The sequence below is a fragment of the Phoenix dactylifera genome, chromosome 4 (assembly GCF_051530095.1).
Source record: "Phoenix dactylifera cultivar Ajwa chromosome 4, Ajwa_hap1_PhDact_Kaust_v1.1, whole genome shotgun sequence".
NCBI classification, from domain to species: Eukaryota; Viridiplantae; Streptophyta; class Magnoliopsida; order Arecales; family Arecaceae; genus Phoenix; species Phoenix dactylifera.
The window spans coordinates 2,293,438-2,308,435 of record NC_143193.1 but is presented as its reverse complement, the minus strand read 5'-3'; the positions used below and the strand labels follow the sequence as shown (position 1 = coordinate 2,308,435).

The 14,998-nt window shown below is 37.8% G+C and overlaps 1 protein-coding gene across 9 annotated transcripts; it reads right to left on the bottom strand.

The window, feature by feature from the left end:
- Positions 1-60: 60 nt before the first annotated feature.
- LOC148703641 (recQ-mediated genome instability protein 1-like) lies at positions 61-14,998 on the bottom strand. 9 transcript variants are annotated; one of them, XM_089930008.1, is made up of 11 exons: positions 14,860-14,997; positions 14,043-14,506; positions 13,793-13,951; positions 11,787-12,184; positions 10,985-11,095; positions 10,508-10,636; positions 7,559-7,816; positions 5,339-5,651; positions 5,076-5,211; positions 1,842-2,037; positions 511-1,064 (listed from the first exon to the last, which is right to left on the bottom strand). In XM_089930008.1, the coding sequence occupies exons 3-7, from the start codon at positions 13,818-13,820 to the stop codon at positions 7,646-7,648; spliced, it is 837 nt and encodes a 278-aa protein (XP_089786134.1). In that variant the 5' UTR covers positions 13,821-13,951; positions 14,043-14,506; positions 14,860-14,997; the 3' UTR covers positions 511-1,064; positions 1,842-2,037; positions 5,076-5,211; positions 5,339-5,651; positions 7,559-7,645. The 9 variants fall into 9 exon arrangements, with proteins under 9 accessions (XP_089786129.1, XP_089786134.1, XP_089786135.1 ...); XM_089930009.1 differs by lacking the exon at positions 13,793-13,951 and having other exon boundaries at positions 14,860-14,998; XM_089930010.1 differs by lacking the exon at positions 13,793-13,951 and having other exon boundaries at positions 14,078-14,506.

Here is a 14,998-nt window from a genome sequence, read left to right as displayed (position 1 = left end):
GTCTCTGAAAATTAGATAGCCAGCAAACTCTCGCCAAAACTAGCTCAAAAATTTTGCAAGTCTGTTCAATGTTCCATCAAATTCATCTTGCATCATGACTCTCATTATTATTTCGACTATGGATAGATATTGTCCTTGTATATCTCTTACATATTTTAGAAGGTGAATGCGATTCCCTATCCCTGTCATGCAGCTGCATTTTATACAAATTGAGCAAAGGATGTCATGCATGTATCCAACTTGAGAGAGAAGAATCTAGCAACTTCAGTCAAACAGCTCATGTGAAGGGATGCCTAAATTCCTTCAATAAAATGCAGTGGAGCGATGAAGGATCCAAAAGTATATACTTACTAGATAAAATATGTCTTGGTGCTTGCATAAAAATTTGAATGTACAAGCTTCCATCATAGTCTAAACTATGTAATGCTATAGGGGGGGGGAGGGAATGGATGTTTCGACTGGTCTCTACACAAGCACAGAAGATTTCTTTGATTTCTTCTGCAACCAAACTTCAAACCACAAGAATCTCAGCTTTATTTCATCAAATTTTGAGAATTTATTGTGAATTTAGTGAATGGCATGGCTTAGAGAATAACTTACAATTAAAGATTGCATTGATTTCTTCAGGTCATCACCTTTCAGTGGAGACTTGGCAGCTTCTTCAATTCCCTTCCATGACTTGTTTTATCCCTTCCCATAACCTTGTATGAAGCTTTTCAGTGCACTGCAGCGCAGGCCCTAGGTCTCCATTCCACCTCTTGCAGCCACTGCAAGATCATCTGAAGTCGAAGGCTCTCCGTTGTGAGATGCACCATTCTCTGCATGAGGTTTGCTGTCCTTCTTACAGTCGATCGGCCTGAGGTCAGGGCCAATATCTGGCACCCAGCTAGCTGCATAAAGCCTAGATTTTTCCTTCGTTTTTTGATATGTATGGGGTCAGGCAAAGAAGAAAGGAAGGCAATTTCCTTGAGATCATAGCGAATGCAATCATATATTTTCTTACAGACTGCCGTTAACTTCATTCCGCTCTCTGGGCCATGTCACCACAATCCAAGAAGTATCATCTGAACAACAACATGAATGATGAATTCCCTTGGACAGAACATGAAAGGAAAAGGAAAAGTTGCAAGAGATCATGGTTTTTGACAACTCCTGACTTTGTATCCAAAAGGAAAATGCCTAAAATGACAAATTTTGCAAGAGAAATTCTAACAACTATCCATGCATGGTAAACTGAATTCTTTTGGAAACCTGACAAAATATAGCAATATAAGTAATTCTTTTGTTAACTGCATGGTTAACTGGATTCTTTTGTTATTTGATTACAGGATATCAATATATCGTAACAATGCATCCCATAACGTCATTTAACTGTAATTTTAATTAGATTATATGAATATTTTTAAATATAAAATGGTCCCTGTCCCCAGTGAATCCAAATGAATCATTGAAGAGACTATTGCTCACTTTGGGCAAGAATCTCTTGGAGTTGAACTGATGAGCCTAAAACTTTGTGTTGCAGTGAATCACCTCATTGTCAATGATCCAATTTGGACTAGCTGCCTCTTTGAAGAAATCAACATATCTGCCTTCACACAAGTGACGGTATAACATTAAATAAATTTTTTTACTCCATAACTTGGGCTGTATCTTATGTTTGTTCAAAATTTATCATTAAAAATTTCATTCAATTCAAATTTTCAAATTATGATTAAGCTAAAACTTACATTTTTCAGCATATATGATACTAATTGTTTGGCTTGTTAAATTAAATTGATTTGCTAAGATAAAATTTTGATTCATAACAAATTGAAGGGGAAATGAAAGTTGACATGTCTTACAAGATTTGCTCTTCCAGTCCCCATGTCACTATTTTTCATCTGCACATAATCTCAGAGTACCCTAAAATGGAAATCAACGTCATAACTCATAACTATCAAGTTTAATTCACAGAGCATTGATCTTCAATTGCAAGACTCTTTTCAGGATGTAAACTTTTGGGGCTCAGTGTATCCAACTTATTATGCAATTCCACACCTACAGAACAGCCAGGGCAATATAATTAGGACAGCATCAATGAATGGCCATGTTCCTGCTGCAAGAACAAGCATCTACAAGATAATGAAAGTTTTAAAATAGTTTAAAACATAAAAAGCTTTTTGTTTTGGTTTATAGAATTTATGGATGATTTTCAGGAAAGCAAGGCAGCAATTATCAGGTTCTATGAGGCATTGCAATCAAAGCTTCATGCGGAGATCAGGATCACTGTCATCACTCCAGGTTATGTTGCATCGGAGCTCACCAAATGCAAAGTTCTTAAGGAAGCTGATGAAATAGGAATCGATGATGAAGCTAGAGATGTACCTTGTCAATCACTAGTCCACAATTTGACATCTACTCTACATCATAAAACTGCATTAAAAAGCATTACCTATCTTGCGAACTAAACTTTTTCTGCGATCGAATGGCAGGTCCAGTTTGGACCACTTCCTGTCGATTGCACAGAGAAGCGTGCACAATGTGAGCATCTCATGCAGAAGTGATGAATATGGTCCTGTGCCTTGATCACAAGGTTCTCTCCTGGTTCAAGCCATTGCATATGGTCATCTGCCTTGATCCCAAGGTTCTCTCACTCATTCTGTGTTACTAGGTCGGGCGTCACTTCAACCAAGACACTCAGTAAGGGGATCCTAAAGGCGTCAAGAGCCAAGAAAACTTTTGTTTCCAGTTTCAGTGACATCGCCTAGCACTAAGAGACAAGTGAATGAAGGTGGAGCTAATGATATCGTCAAGGAGTGAAGACAATGAGGGCTCTGGATATCTTTCTAATAACATCAGATGTCACTGGGAATAATTTAATAGTATTTTTCTAAGATAGGTGGAAATGTTATTTCACTTTCGAAGAATATATAAATTAGGAATAAAATTGAGGGATTTCTCAAGAAAGAAGCACTCAATGATCAAAAAGGAGGGATTAAAGTACTAACATCATCCGATGTTTCTCTCAGCTATAGCTACAAAGGAAATAGATTCCCAAGGAAACAATTTTGACTGTCATAAAATAGAAGCAAACAGAATAGACTTGCATATCACTCCTTGAAAACAAGGCCAAGCCCAGCCCGCTTATTAAACAGGATTTTTTCCAAGAAATGGCTCAGCCTCCGGCTCAAGCAGGCCCGGCAAGCCGTCCGTTCCATGAGCAGGTCTAAATGTCAATTAGAAGTTTTTCAGTTAGGGTTTGTTTGGAAGCTGGTAGCTGGCCGCCTGTGAATCCAGCTACAGCCAAACACCCATGAAGTTTACAGGCCTGCAGTTTGTTGAGTCGCAAAGACTCTAGCTGCTAGTCACCTGCAGCTTAGGCCTAAGCTGTAGGTTCTAAGACTGGCAACCAAAAATGACTGTGGATCGAGCTAAAGCAGCTAAAAAGGCTTCCATTCAAAAAAAAATAAAGGCAGCTCAAGCGACTCTGGTCCCTCAAGAAAAAAAAAAGAAAGAAAAAATCTTGCCTGCTTCAAGTCACCTTCTCCAAACCAAGCCAAAGCAACTATCCCTACACGTGTCACCCCATGCCATCATCTAGAAGTCCACACAGGAGATGCTATTGGCAGCCCCCACACTGATGCCTTGTGTCACACCCTCCCTGTTTCCAAAGAAGGCCATGCCTGGAGAAGATCAGATCTCAGCAGCCCTTGCCCCTAGATCAGAGACGACCTCAGTGGCATTGCTGCTTGATCCATGATAGGTGCACTCTTGGATTTAAAATGACTACAGTGCATGGGAGCTAGAGAGAGCAAAGTTATGCAAATGTGATTTAAAAAAATGAATTTAAAATGGGGATGTATATTCAAGTTGTTAATTGACAGTCTATGGAAAGTAAAAATGAATGTTAATTTCGTTCCAGAGATAAAGCTCCATCCATATCCCACTTGCCTTTGTTTATAGGTAGTAATTCAATACAGGTGTTTGGGAACTTCACAAAGTTTTTGCATATCAATCAAGAATAAAGATAAGCTCGCCCCCACATCTACAGGATGGCTGCATCTCCTGCAGTTGCATCCAACCAAATAGCTTCTTCAAAGTTGCAACTCCCAGCCACAGTCTAGCAAACGAAAAACAGTAATTACAAAATCTCAAGCTGCAGCCCTCCAGATAGAGTAGATTCAACTGTATGCAATTCCAGCTACATGAAACTTGATCTGCACCAAGTCTAGTTGCAGGATTCTAAACAACCTCTTAAACATGTATAGCATAACATCCTAAGTGGTGTACCATAACTGACATTAGAATGACAGCATATCATAGCGAGGGAAGAATAACCCTGACTACCACATAGTCATGAGGACTAACAAACCTTTAAGGAAGCAATATGCCGATTGGCTAGTTGGTGAAGAGACCTCACAAGAGGCTAAGTATAAATGGTTTTGTAACTTTCCTAAAAGGTTCCCCGACTTGCTAGAAAGATGCTAAGGGATGCATCTATTTCTAGGCAGGTGTAACTTCCTTTGCCAATGAGAGAAAAAAATATGTGCCTCACTTGTCCAAATCTTAAGACAGGGTATCAGTAGAAATACACTGATTAACAAAGCAGCAAGATGACCTAAGACGCCCATCAACACCAAAAAGGGTAGCAAAATTGACCTGGACCAATTTACCCAACCCAACCCAAACTAAACACACCTAACCTAGCTCATTGAATCCAGTAGTCAAGCATGGGTCAAACATGTCACGATCTACTAGTGAATTTATTTTCCATTATCCAGAAGCTGGGAGAATTGCTCGTTCAACAATATCATTTTCCATTAAACCTTTGAATTCATTTAATCTGATGTGGGTAATCATTTGGCTTAAACTATCAAATCAAACATTTGCTGACATTTTTCACCAAAAAGAACAAAGCACCTGTACTAAAAGCACTCAACAAGGGATCTATAACCACATATCAGATGCAGCCCGTGAGTTAATAGTCATTTTATATTTAAAAAATTCATAATAAAGGTGATAAATCAAAACTGACATCTGACAGTGAACTAAGTTTCAGAAAATATTATAACATAAACATGCATGGATACAATTACCTCTCATGAAGCTTGTTTCCACTCCTTGACAGCAAGAGAGACCCTGCAGAACTTGCTGATCCGCACAGCTTTCAAACTGAAGCCATGTTCTTACAGGAAAAGTCAAGCAAAAACAATGAGCATAGAAAGATGGTCCCTGATCATCACAAAGACAAAATACAGAGAGATCACTTTTTTTTCTGCAGAGTTATGTGAATCTATGATTATTATGGCTCCCCATACAAAAGGAAAGAGCAACTAATCATTTGGTAATTGAAGCAAACCTTTAGCCAGTGATGCCAAAATTAGAACAGCTTAAAGCCCTCCACCCTAGAAATTTCCACAGGTTTATCCAGGTTATGAATCAACCATAAATCAGGCATGTAGGAACTGGATGCAGCAACTCCAATGAGCAAAAAGAAGCAGGATTAGGCTTGGTAGCATAAGCCCATTGTTACGTAGTTCCTCAGGGAGGTGAAGCCATTGACTATGCATCTCACTTTTCTCATCTTGATATTTGCCTATCACCACAAATCCTGTGCTAAGCAGAACCATTCTTATCCCAGTCACCCACTTCACTAACAACCATTCCGTGTCCTGTTGGAACCCAGATGTTTCTCATTAACATGTAGATGGTGCAAAGGTAAGAAGTTGAAAAAAACATGACATTATGCTTGATGGATTCGTTAATACAAAAATATTATTTACTTAATTATCATTCAATCTTGGCCATATGGTATATTATTTTTTTACACTTGCACAATAAGTCAGTGTTCTAATGTATCCATCTCCATGCTTCCTAGTGTAAAATTCTTAAAATTCCCAAGTAAATGGCACAAAACACTTTTCTTTACCAGTCCTTAAATTCTACCAATTATGAAACCTGCACTAGTAAATAAAGTTTCTTTGTCTTCTCTTTGTAACTCCAAACTTTTTGAAATAATGAACAATTTTGAATAAAAGAATTTGACTTTTATTTACACAGACCAGTGTTTGAACAAAACTTGCAAGAATCCAGGGTAGAAAAAACGGTATTTTTATATAAAACAAACCATAGTTGGGCATATGGACCTATATAGACAATGTTGTCAAACCTCCCAGGAAATCCTAGGCTTTGACCCCCTTAAAGGATAGGAAGAATGCCTATGCAGCCACACAGGCACTAGGAGTAAAAAAACTAATAATTGATAAAATTGGTGCACATTTTTTAGATGCAAAACCATAGAATACCTTGAATTATCCAATGATCAAAAGTATATATTGGACTTACAAGAACAGATAAAAAAAAATATTGAAAAATATTGATAAACAATAAGGCCATTAACAACTTGAGCTATTCAATGATGAAATAATTCATTTAATTACTGCAGTTTTATTACATTTTCATTGAGCAATTTGAAGAAGCTAAGCTTCAAAGAAGCAATTGCATGATGTAGCATCGACTAATACCCCATTTTTTCTCTCTTCAGTAAATACTTGTGACTTAAAGAGGAGTTAAAAAAACCTCTGATAAGTCAAGGAACAAGGAGCATGCCAGAGACGTTCGCAACCACTAGGCAGCTAGGTGCCAGTCTAGGCAATCAAGTGGCCACCCCGCATGAAGTCATGGAAAACACCAAAAACCAAAGTGACCTATGCTTGTGTAATCCATACGCCTAGGCAGCTGCCTTTAACAACAGCAGATATGGCAAATATAGATAGTTTGCCACCACATAATTTAGAAGCATTACAAATACACTGACAGTCACATCATGATCTGTAAATTTTGTTGTGATCATTTGACTTATCACTTAGTTTAGTACCATATGGCATGTGCACATAGTACTGATTCATGACATTAAAGAACACCTTTGATCTGGCAAGCTAATAGCCTCAAGTGGCTAACTGATTAATGCCGTCAAGTCCGCTATTAATTAATATTGATACAGGAAAGAAGCTTGAATAGCGCCAAAAACTAATGTGACTCATATTAGATTGCCAAACACAAAATCAGATTAAATAGAGAGAACCACAATAAGGAAAACATCAAAAGTTTTCTTCGAAATTATGTATTAAGCTCGAGCATGGTTTGAACTAAGAATACTTTTTTTTATTGATAACATGAATCAGTTGGGTATCAAAAAATTTAATGGTAATATCATAACATTGTAAGCATACGTACTTGAAGGAATGAATGTGAATTCTAAGTCATTTCCAGCAACCAAAAATATCTCAAACTAGTTGTGCTTAGCCAAATTACTCTCTGTACTCACAAGAATGCATCATATAAGAAGAATGACCTTTTACATTGAGTTAAGGAAAACAGAAGACCCTAGGTTCAAGGTTCCCAATGGAATGGATACTGTCATACCTATACTTGCAAACCTGATATAAAAAAAATATTACTTCACGAGTTCCAGATTCACTGAATAGGATAGTGCAAAGACATGACTGTACTGTTGCCATCAAAATGAACGTATAATAAATGAGCGCATGAGTTTAAGATGGATCAGTAAAGCCCTTACCCAATGCTAAAGTATCTCTGTTGATTACTTCTCAGAACCTTCCAGTAATACATAACCATAGTCAAAACAAACGAACAATCATAAACATCACGGAGATAAATCAATAGGCTTCAAATGGTTATGTTGTTTATTTTGAGGAGCAGTAAACTTCTTCAGTCTTTGAAGGAGCAACCAGGCATCAGATGTTGAACAGCTCTGGTTCATCTCCAGGACAACAGGAAGAGGAGAGTTTCCATTGACCTCCACCAACATTGTACCCTATAAACAAAAATGAAAATTAACAATGCAAGATAAAGATTTGCAAATATGAAGTATTGAAATTGCTACTATTATCAGTTAAACATATAAGATGCATATGGTATTTACAGTTTAGCCACACCAAAGCATAACTTATCTAAATAAGAGGCAAATAGAGATTTATAAAGAATTTATTCAAGAGAATCAAGGCAACAATCAACATAAGTTTGGCATGAGACACTACAGGAGCATGAAAACAGTATAAGCTTACACAACCTCTTTTTTTGTGCAACAAATATGCCAATTTACTGAACTTTAAAAAGAACTTACAGAAGGTGAAACTCCAAGCCAAATAAACAAAGCAATAGAGTTAACTAACATTTCAAATTCAACAAAAAGGAGTAAAGAAGGGAGTTTACATTCCATAATGCTCAAACAAAGTACTAATATAAAGATTCGAAATGTTGTCCAAAAAGTTGCATGGAGATCATAAAAACCATGTTATTGAGTCATTGTATGCAATGGTAGTTGAGATCCTCTGCTATTCAGCCTTGAACTGGAGAAGGTTGGTTCTCAAAAACAAACCATCCTAACATCGCATAGGCAGTCCATGATTGAGCAGATCCGGTGCACTGCAATTAACATTGCCATGTCAAGCATGGGACTCATTCAATTAGGGGTGCAACTTGGATTGGGCTCAAACCCAAAGTCATTAACCCAGTCCATTCATCTGGTAGGTTTGAAATGAAATTTTATAAATTAAGGTTGGGCTTAGACTCAAAAATCCTAACCCAACCTCATAGAGTTGGATTAAGATTGGTCTACAACCAAAACAAAACCCGGCCAAACCTGATATATAAATGAATAGATATTCATATTTATGTTTCCAATTCATATTCATATTCCATACAAATAATTACATGTTTATATATTATATTTTTTAGTCTTGTTACCACTGAAATTGATGAATAGTTGAGGCATCAATCTAATAAATATTATTCCAACAAAAACATCCCAAACTTTTGCTCTATCTTAAAATTCTTGCTCAAGTAGATCTCATCTGATTAATGAGTTCGATTAACGACATGAATTTAGTGCAAAATGAGGTTGGGTTGGGTTAGAGACCTCCCAACCCAACAAGCCCGGTTGGGTTAGTGTTAGGAGATATAGAGGTAGGTTTTGGTCAAGATTTGCTCTCAACCTGCCCGCACCCACCCAAGTTGCACCCCTACATTCAATCGCGGGCCATTTGTGCTATAGTCGGATGACCCATGTTTAAGAACCAGCCCTCTCTAGTTCAAGGCAATCCTAGAGAAGATCCAAACTATGGTTTGATGAACCGTGCTAAACCGGCTGCTTTGGGACATACCAAATCGGACAGATCGGCTACTAGGTAGTTTGACATAATGCTTTGGATCGATATAAAGTCACCCACACTCCAGCACTCGATTCGCAGCCTTCCCTTCCCCACCCCCCCACCCCCGGTCCGGGTTCGCAACTACTCAACACTACTCACTCTCCACACACCCCCTCCCTTGGGGCATCACCGATATGCATCCCCCCTTCCCCCGCTAAGGTTAGGGCTAGGGTTTCCATTGGCTCTTTTCCTTCCTCCCTCTCCCCCCATCGGCGACGACAACGACAAAGGCTTTTGAACCCTCTTATTTCAATACGCCCTAGAACAGCACAGTACCAACCCATACCGTGTCAAACTGGTCGCCAGCTGATATGCTCCCCGATACCTATTCCGTAAACCTGGATCCAAACTCCACTTTATTGTTACTTTTAGAAGTAATACATAGATATTGTTATAACTTCAAACCAAGCCATAGTAAATCAAAGAAAAAAAATCATGCAAATGAATCACGGCAAGAGACAATGAAAATGTTAGTGATAAAGAATGTTTGACCATTAGCAAAATATTTCTAGATCCAACTTATTGGCTTGCTTTCAAAGTGGCAGTAGAGAAGCAGAAAGTCATGAGCTACAACTGCTAGCCATCTCCAAAATGCTATATGCCTAATTCCAAAGACATCAAAACAATATCCACAGACTAAAGAAATGCACCTATTAGCAAGAGATATTCCCTGTTAGTCTCCAAGGTTACTCAAATCTATTGTGGCATAATAGTTGAAGGATGTATCACCCTATCAGCTTTAAGAGAGATAGAGATACAACTTAAAAGTGCATATTCAAAGGAGATTCTAGAATGTTATAAAAAAATAGTATTAATTACTTAAGCACTAAAGATTATATTCCTAGAAGTTTTATCGATCATGGACTTGAGTCAAAAAGTGCAGATCAGATCCACATCAGGAAGTAAAACTGCTATTAACGGCTTGCCTTAACATGGCCGTGATTTGCCTTTATACCTCGTTTCAATATTATAACTTGTTTTCCTCACTATGTCAGAGTTGCAATTGTTCTTAATAAGTATATTTTAATTGTACTCTTGGGAAATGCTGTAACTGGTAGCACATAATGCTTAATCTCCTTGATGCCCTATTTATTCTTGAAGCAACACAATTCACAAGGAGGAATTGCTATATCCCCCCAACACACGCACTTGTGTGAACAAGTGGAGGAGGGGAGAGAACCACTTGCATGCAGACCAACATAAGGTGCTAAATGCCTACAAAGCTTGCAAAGCATCAAGTGCAAAGGTAAAAAATGTCTTTAGAAAATTATACAGGAGGTGTAAGTTGAACATACCTCAAATTTAGCCAAGAAAAGCTGGAATTTTTTCATGGTCTCCCTCATATCTGTTACTGTTTTCTTATCTGATGAAGAAAGAGCCACAGTGACCTCCTCAGGAGAATGGCCAATACCATTCTTTACAACCTGAAGAGTGGCAGGACTTTTTTACCAAACAAAAAATTGACAAAAATAAATAAATAAATTATATATATATATATCATCTTCTCTTATAGCATGCAAAAGGCTTAAGAGTCCCGCATGCCTGCCGGACTCTGATGCCTTCCGAATTAAATCTTCCATAACATGCCCTCACAGGCCACGCACTCAAATCAACAAGGGACGAGGGGATACTGCTTGAGATTCCCTGCCTTAAAGAGTCCAATTCATGTGTCTGACTTCTCTCATGCACATTGCAAATGTAGAACTTTTGTAAATTTATAGTCTCACAAACAAAATCAGATCTGTGTTACGAACATATGTGCTTATACTCACATTGTGGTCAATGAGCACCTCAGATATGAGACTCCCATCATCAACATATACATGGAGCTCAAATGAACTCCGTTGTTTGAAGTGGAACCCCTTGACGCCGGTCAAAAAGCACTGGAACAATTTTAAATAGTCAGCATTGTGTTTTAATTTTTAGAACAAATGAAACTCCAGTCACAATTTCTAGCACTAAGCAAACAATCACAAAACACATCAAAAAAGGGCTAAATAGCTAAACATCCAAAGCTCTACTTATATGTAATTGAATTAAAGATTGGAACCACTTTAAATTCAAGAATGCATCTATTACCTATAAATTATAGTCCTGCTACAAATGCATTTACTACATTTTCTAAACAAACCCTTTGAGTTTTCCACACATTTTGTTAGAAGATTGAATGGGTGCATAATAGAAGACATCACACCTTAATGTCAATAAGAGAACGTTTTACTATATACATATATCACACATATTTCAGATATTTTTGGTATGTCATGGTGAATAAAAACTTTTTCTTCTGATCTGATTAAGGAAAGACAAAAGTTATTAACAAGTTATAACAAAAATGAAAAATTTCACTATACATTGGCAAATAACATGCAATGCCCAGACTTTTTTCTTTACCATAACTGAATGATAGTTAGAAAATTAAAATGGTCATGACACCATATCATGAGGAACATTGATATAAAAGCAAAGGCACTCAAATCAGAAAAGCAAGACTAATGGTCTTTAAAATGGTTTTATAAAATAACATTTATAATTTGTATGTATTCCGGTAGCACCAAGCCAGAATATAAATACCTTGATTTTCCCTTGAATGAATGGTGTGTTGTCCTTCTGGGTGGTCCATTTTGCCAGCAAAGATGCCAGGTATGTGAAAGGAATTTCCCTTTCACCACTTAGAATGAGTCGATGCTCCACTTCGCCAACAGCATCCACCATGTCTGAGGCAAGAGAATTTTCCACATCTGAAGCAGCGCCCGAGGATAAATTAGGTTCAGTATCTGGTCTATCGTTCGCAGAAATAGGTTCTTCTGTAATGTTTCCTTCGACATGGGCAGCAACAAACTCTTCTTCAGCCGTTACTCGAACATGTCGACTAGTAAATTCCTCGGTGATGTTTCTTGCATTTTGTGGAACAACACATTCTTCAAAAATGGTTCCTCCGGCAACAGTCTCAGAACTAGCCAAATTAACAGCTACAGAATAAAAATAAATAAACAAAGACCACACATAAGGTTGTATGAACACCATAATCACCTTGCTAATACCCATGTGCAGGCAGAAACAAATACAAAAGCTTCACATAAAGGTAAACTTCAGGTTCACAAGCATGCAAGATACGAACTTATAATTAGCTTGTGCTTGTTTGAGTTGTTGAGGGTGAAGCACCACCTTAATTTCTATGAAACTAATATAACCTTATGATGATGGTAGTAGTAGTAGTAGTAATAGTAGTAGTAGTATATTTGCAACCAAAAACTGCAAACAGATTATGGAAACAACAACATTGAAAAACCATAACGTATGGATGAAATAACTGGCATTACGATGAAGCACCATGCTCATATCTAGTAAGTACACTGAAGCACATTATTGCAGAATCCAGCACTGTCAGAGGTTTATTTGTTAGAGATTTCACTTTTTGGTGGGAACACAGTTAATAATCTAAATTTTATCACTTCAGGGACTGTTTTTACATAATTTAATAAAGCAATACAGAACGAAGGACTTTCACCCTCCAACTAAGGGGCCCACATGACTTGTTAAGAGTTATTTCAAATAGGGAAGCCTTGCACAAAGAGGTAAGGGAACCATTCGAAACCATTAGGGAGTTTTCATCAGTACATCACTGTAATTCATATTCAAGAGTCACGAGTCACGACAAATCATTTTGTTAATTAGAAATGTATTAAATGATGTAATAGGAAAGGATTAGAAGTTTTTGCCAGAGAAAGTGATAAAAGAAGGCTTTAAGAATTGGTGAGGCTCTTTGACCATTATATCCCGAATCTTCATTATCAATGAGAAAGAAACATTTTTGCTGATATTGAGCTCTTTTATCCATCTGGCAGCAGCAGAAGTCTGCTGTAACTTTCTGGTTCAGTTAATATCACTTTCTTTATTCCTCACTTATTTCATCTGCACATGCAACTTGAACCCTAGCATCATACCTTGCAACTCTTTCATCCATTCAGATATCAGAAGGGAATTATACCTTACATATCATTGCATAAAGAATATCTAAATAGAAAAAATGGCAGCACAAGAAGTTAGACCGAAGAAGATAAGCAGAGATGCAAAGGATGATTAAGCAACCTATACAAGATATTTAACATCTACAGCTTAAAGCATGTCCGTAAACCTGTGCTGCATCATAGAAATAAACCACATAATGGATCCCCTTGAATATTTCGATAGGAAAACTCAATGACGAACAACTTAAGGAGTTCAATAAACCATTTCATGAAATGTTAAGAAACTTGGTTTCAATATTGGTAGCAGCCAGACTGCATGAATTTCAATTGCAGCAGTTTTGGTAGTTCACTGGTTTCACTTCAAGCTTCAATAATTCTTGTAAATTAAGAAAACCGAAGAAAATATCAACCAAAATATTTTAGAAGGTGAATGCGATTCCCTGTCATGCAGCTGCATTTTATACAAATTGAGCAAAGGATGTCATGCATGTATCCAACTTGAGAGAGAAGAATCTAGCAACTTCAGTCAAACAGCTCATGTGAAGGGATGCCTAAATTCCTTCAATAAAATGCAGTGGAGCGATGAAGGATCCAAAAGTATATACTTACTAGATAAAATATGTCTTGGTGCTTGCATAAAAATTTGAATGTACAAGCTTCCATCATAGTCTAAACTATGTAATGCTATAGGGGGGGGGGAGGGAATGGATGTTTCGACTGGTCTCTACACAAGCACAGAAGATTTCTTTGATTTCTTCTGCAACCAAACTTCAAACCACAAGAATCTCAGCTTTATTTCATCAAATTTTGAGAATTTATTGTGAATTTAGTGAATGGCATGGCTTAGAGAATAACTTACAATTAAAGATTGCATTGATTTCTTCAGGTCATCACCTTTCAGTGGAGACTTGGCAGCTTCTTCAATTCCCTTCCATGACTTGTTTTATCCCTTCCCATAACCTTGTATGAAGCTTTTCAGTGCACTGCAGCGCAGGCCCTAGGTCTCCATTCCACCTCTTGCAGCCACTGCAAGATCATCTGAAGTCGAAGGCTCTCCGTTGTGAGATGCACCATTCTCTGCATGAGGTTTGCTGTCCTTCTTACAGTCGATCGGCCTGAGGTCAGGGCCAATATCTGGCACCCAGCTAGCTGCATAAAGCCTAGATTTTTCCTTCGTTTTTTGATATGTATGGGGTCAGGCAAAGAAGAAAGGAAGGCAATTTCCTTGAGATCATAGCGAATGCAATCATATATTTTCTTACAGACTGCCGTTAACTTCATTCCGCTCTCTGGGCCATGTCACCACAATCCAAGAAGTATCATCTGAACAACAACATGAATGATGAAACCTACATCAACCCAAAAGCCGAAGGTTCGCCAAAGGAGGTACTTCTCTCACTCTTTTTACTTCATTTCAAAAGCTTATAGCGATACTCTTAAAGCGAGAATAAGATGCGATAAAGCTAGAAGAAGTGAGAGCTGAGATATATATGATAGGGAGCAACATGGGAGGATCGCGACAACTTATTAAGATTTTCAAATAAATTGAACGTTATTGAGATCTTCTCTAGATCTCAGCAGATTTATACGCAATCGGAATACAGTGTAGGAGATCTTTAAATGAAACGCTACAGGATCAGCATAGAGAATATTAACACGAAAGAGAGAGAGAGAACCGGTGGGTAGCTGCGGCGGCGGGGGCGGCGCCGCCGGTGACGGAGAAGAGAGGAGAGGAAGCCAGAGGAAAGAGGCCGGGGGAATGGAGGGTTTGAGGTAGATGATATATCTACCCGAAAACTTTCCATTTATGTACCA

Coding starts and splice junctions, on each gene's coding strand:
- LOC148703641 (XM_089930003.1), bottom strand. CDS start 12,260: ATGGGTATTAGCAAGGTGATTATGGTGTTCATACAACCTTATGTGTGG. Junction 10,637..10,984: donor AGGTGCTCATTGACCACAAT/GTGAGTATAAGC, acceptor GCCACTCTTCAG/GTTGTAAAGAATGGTATTGG. Junction 7,817..10,507: donor TTTTCTTGGCTAAATTTGAG/GTATGTTCAACT, acceptor TTTTGTTTATAG/GGTACAATGTTGGTGGAGGT.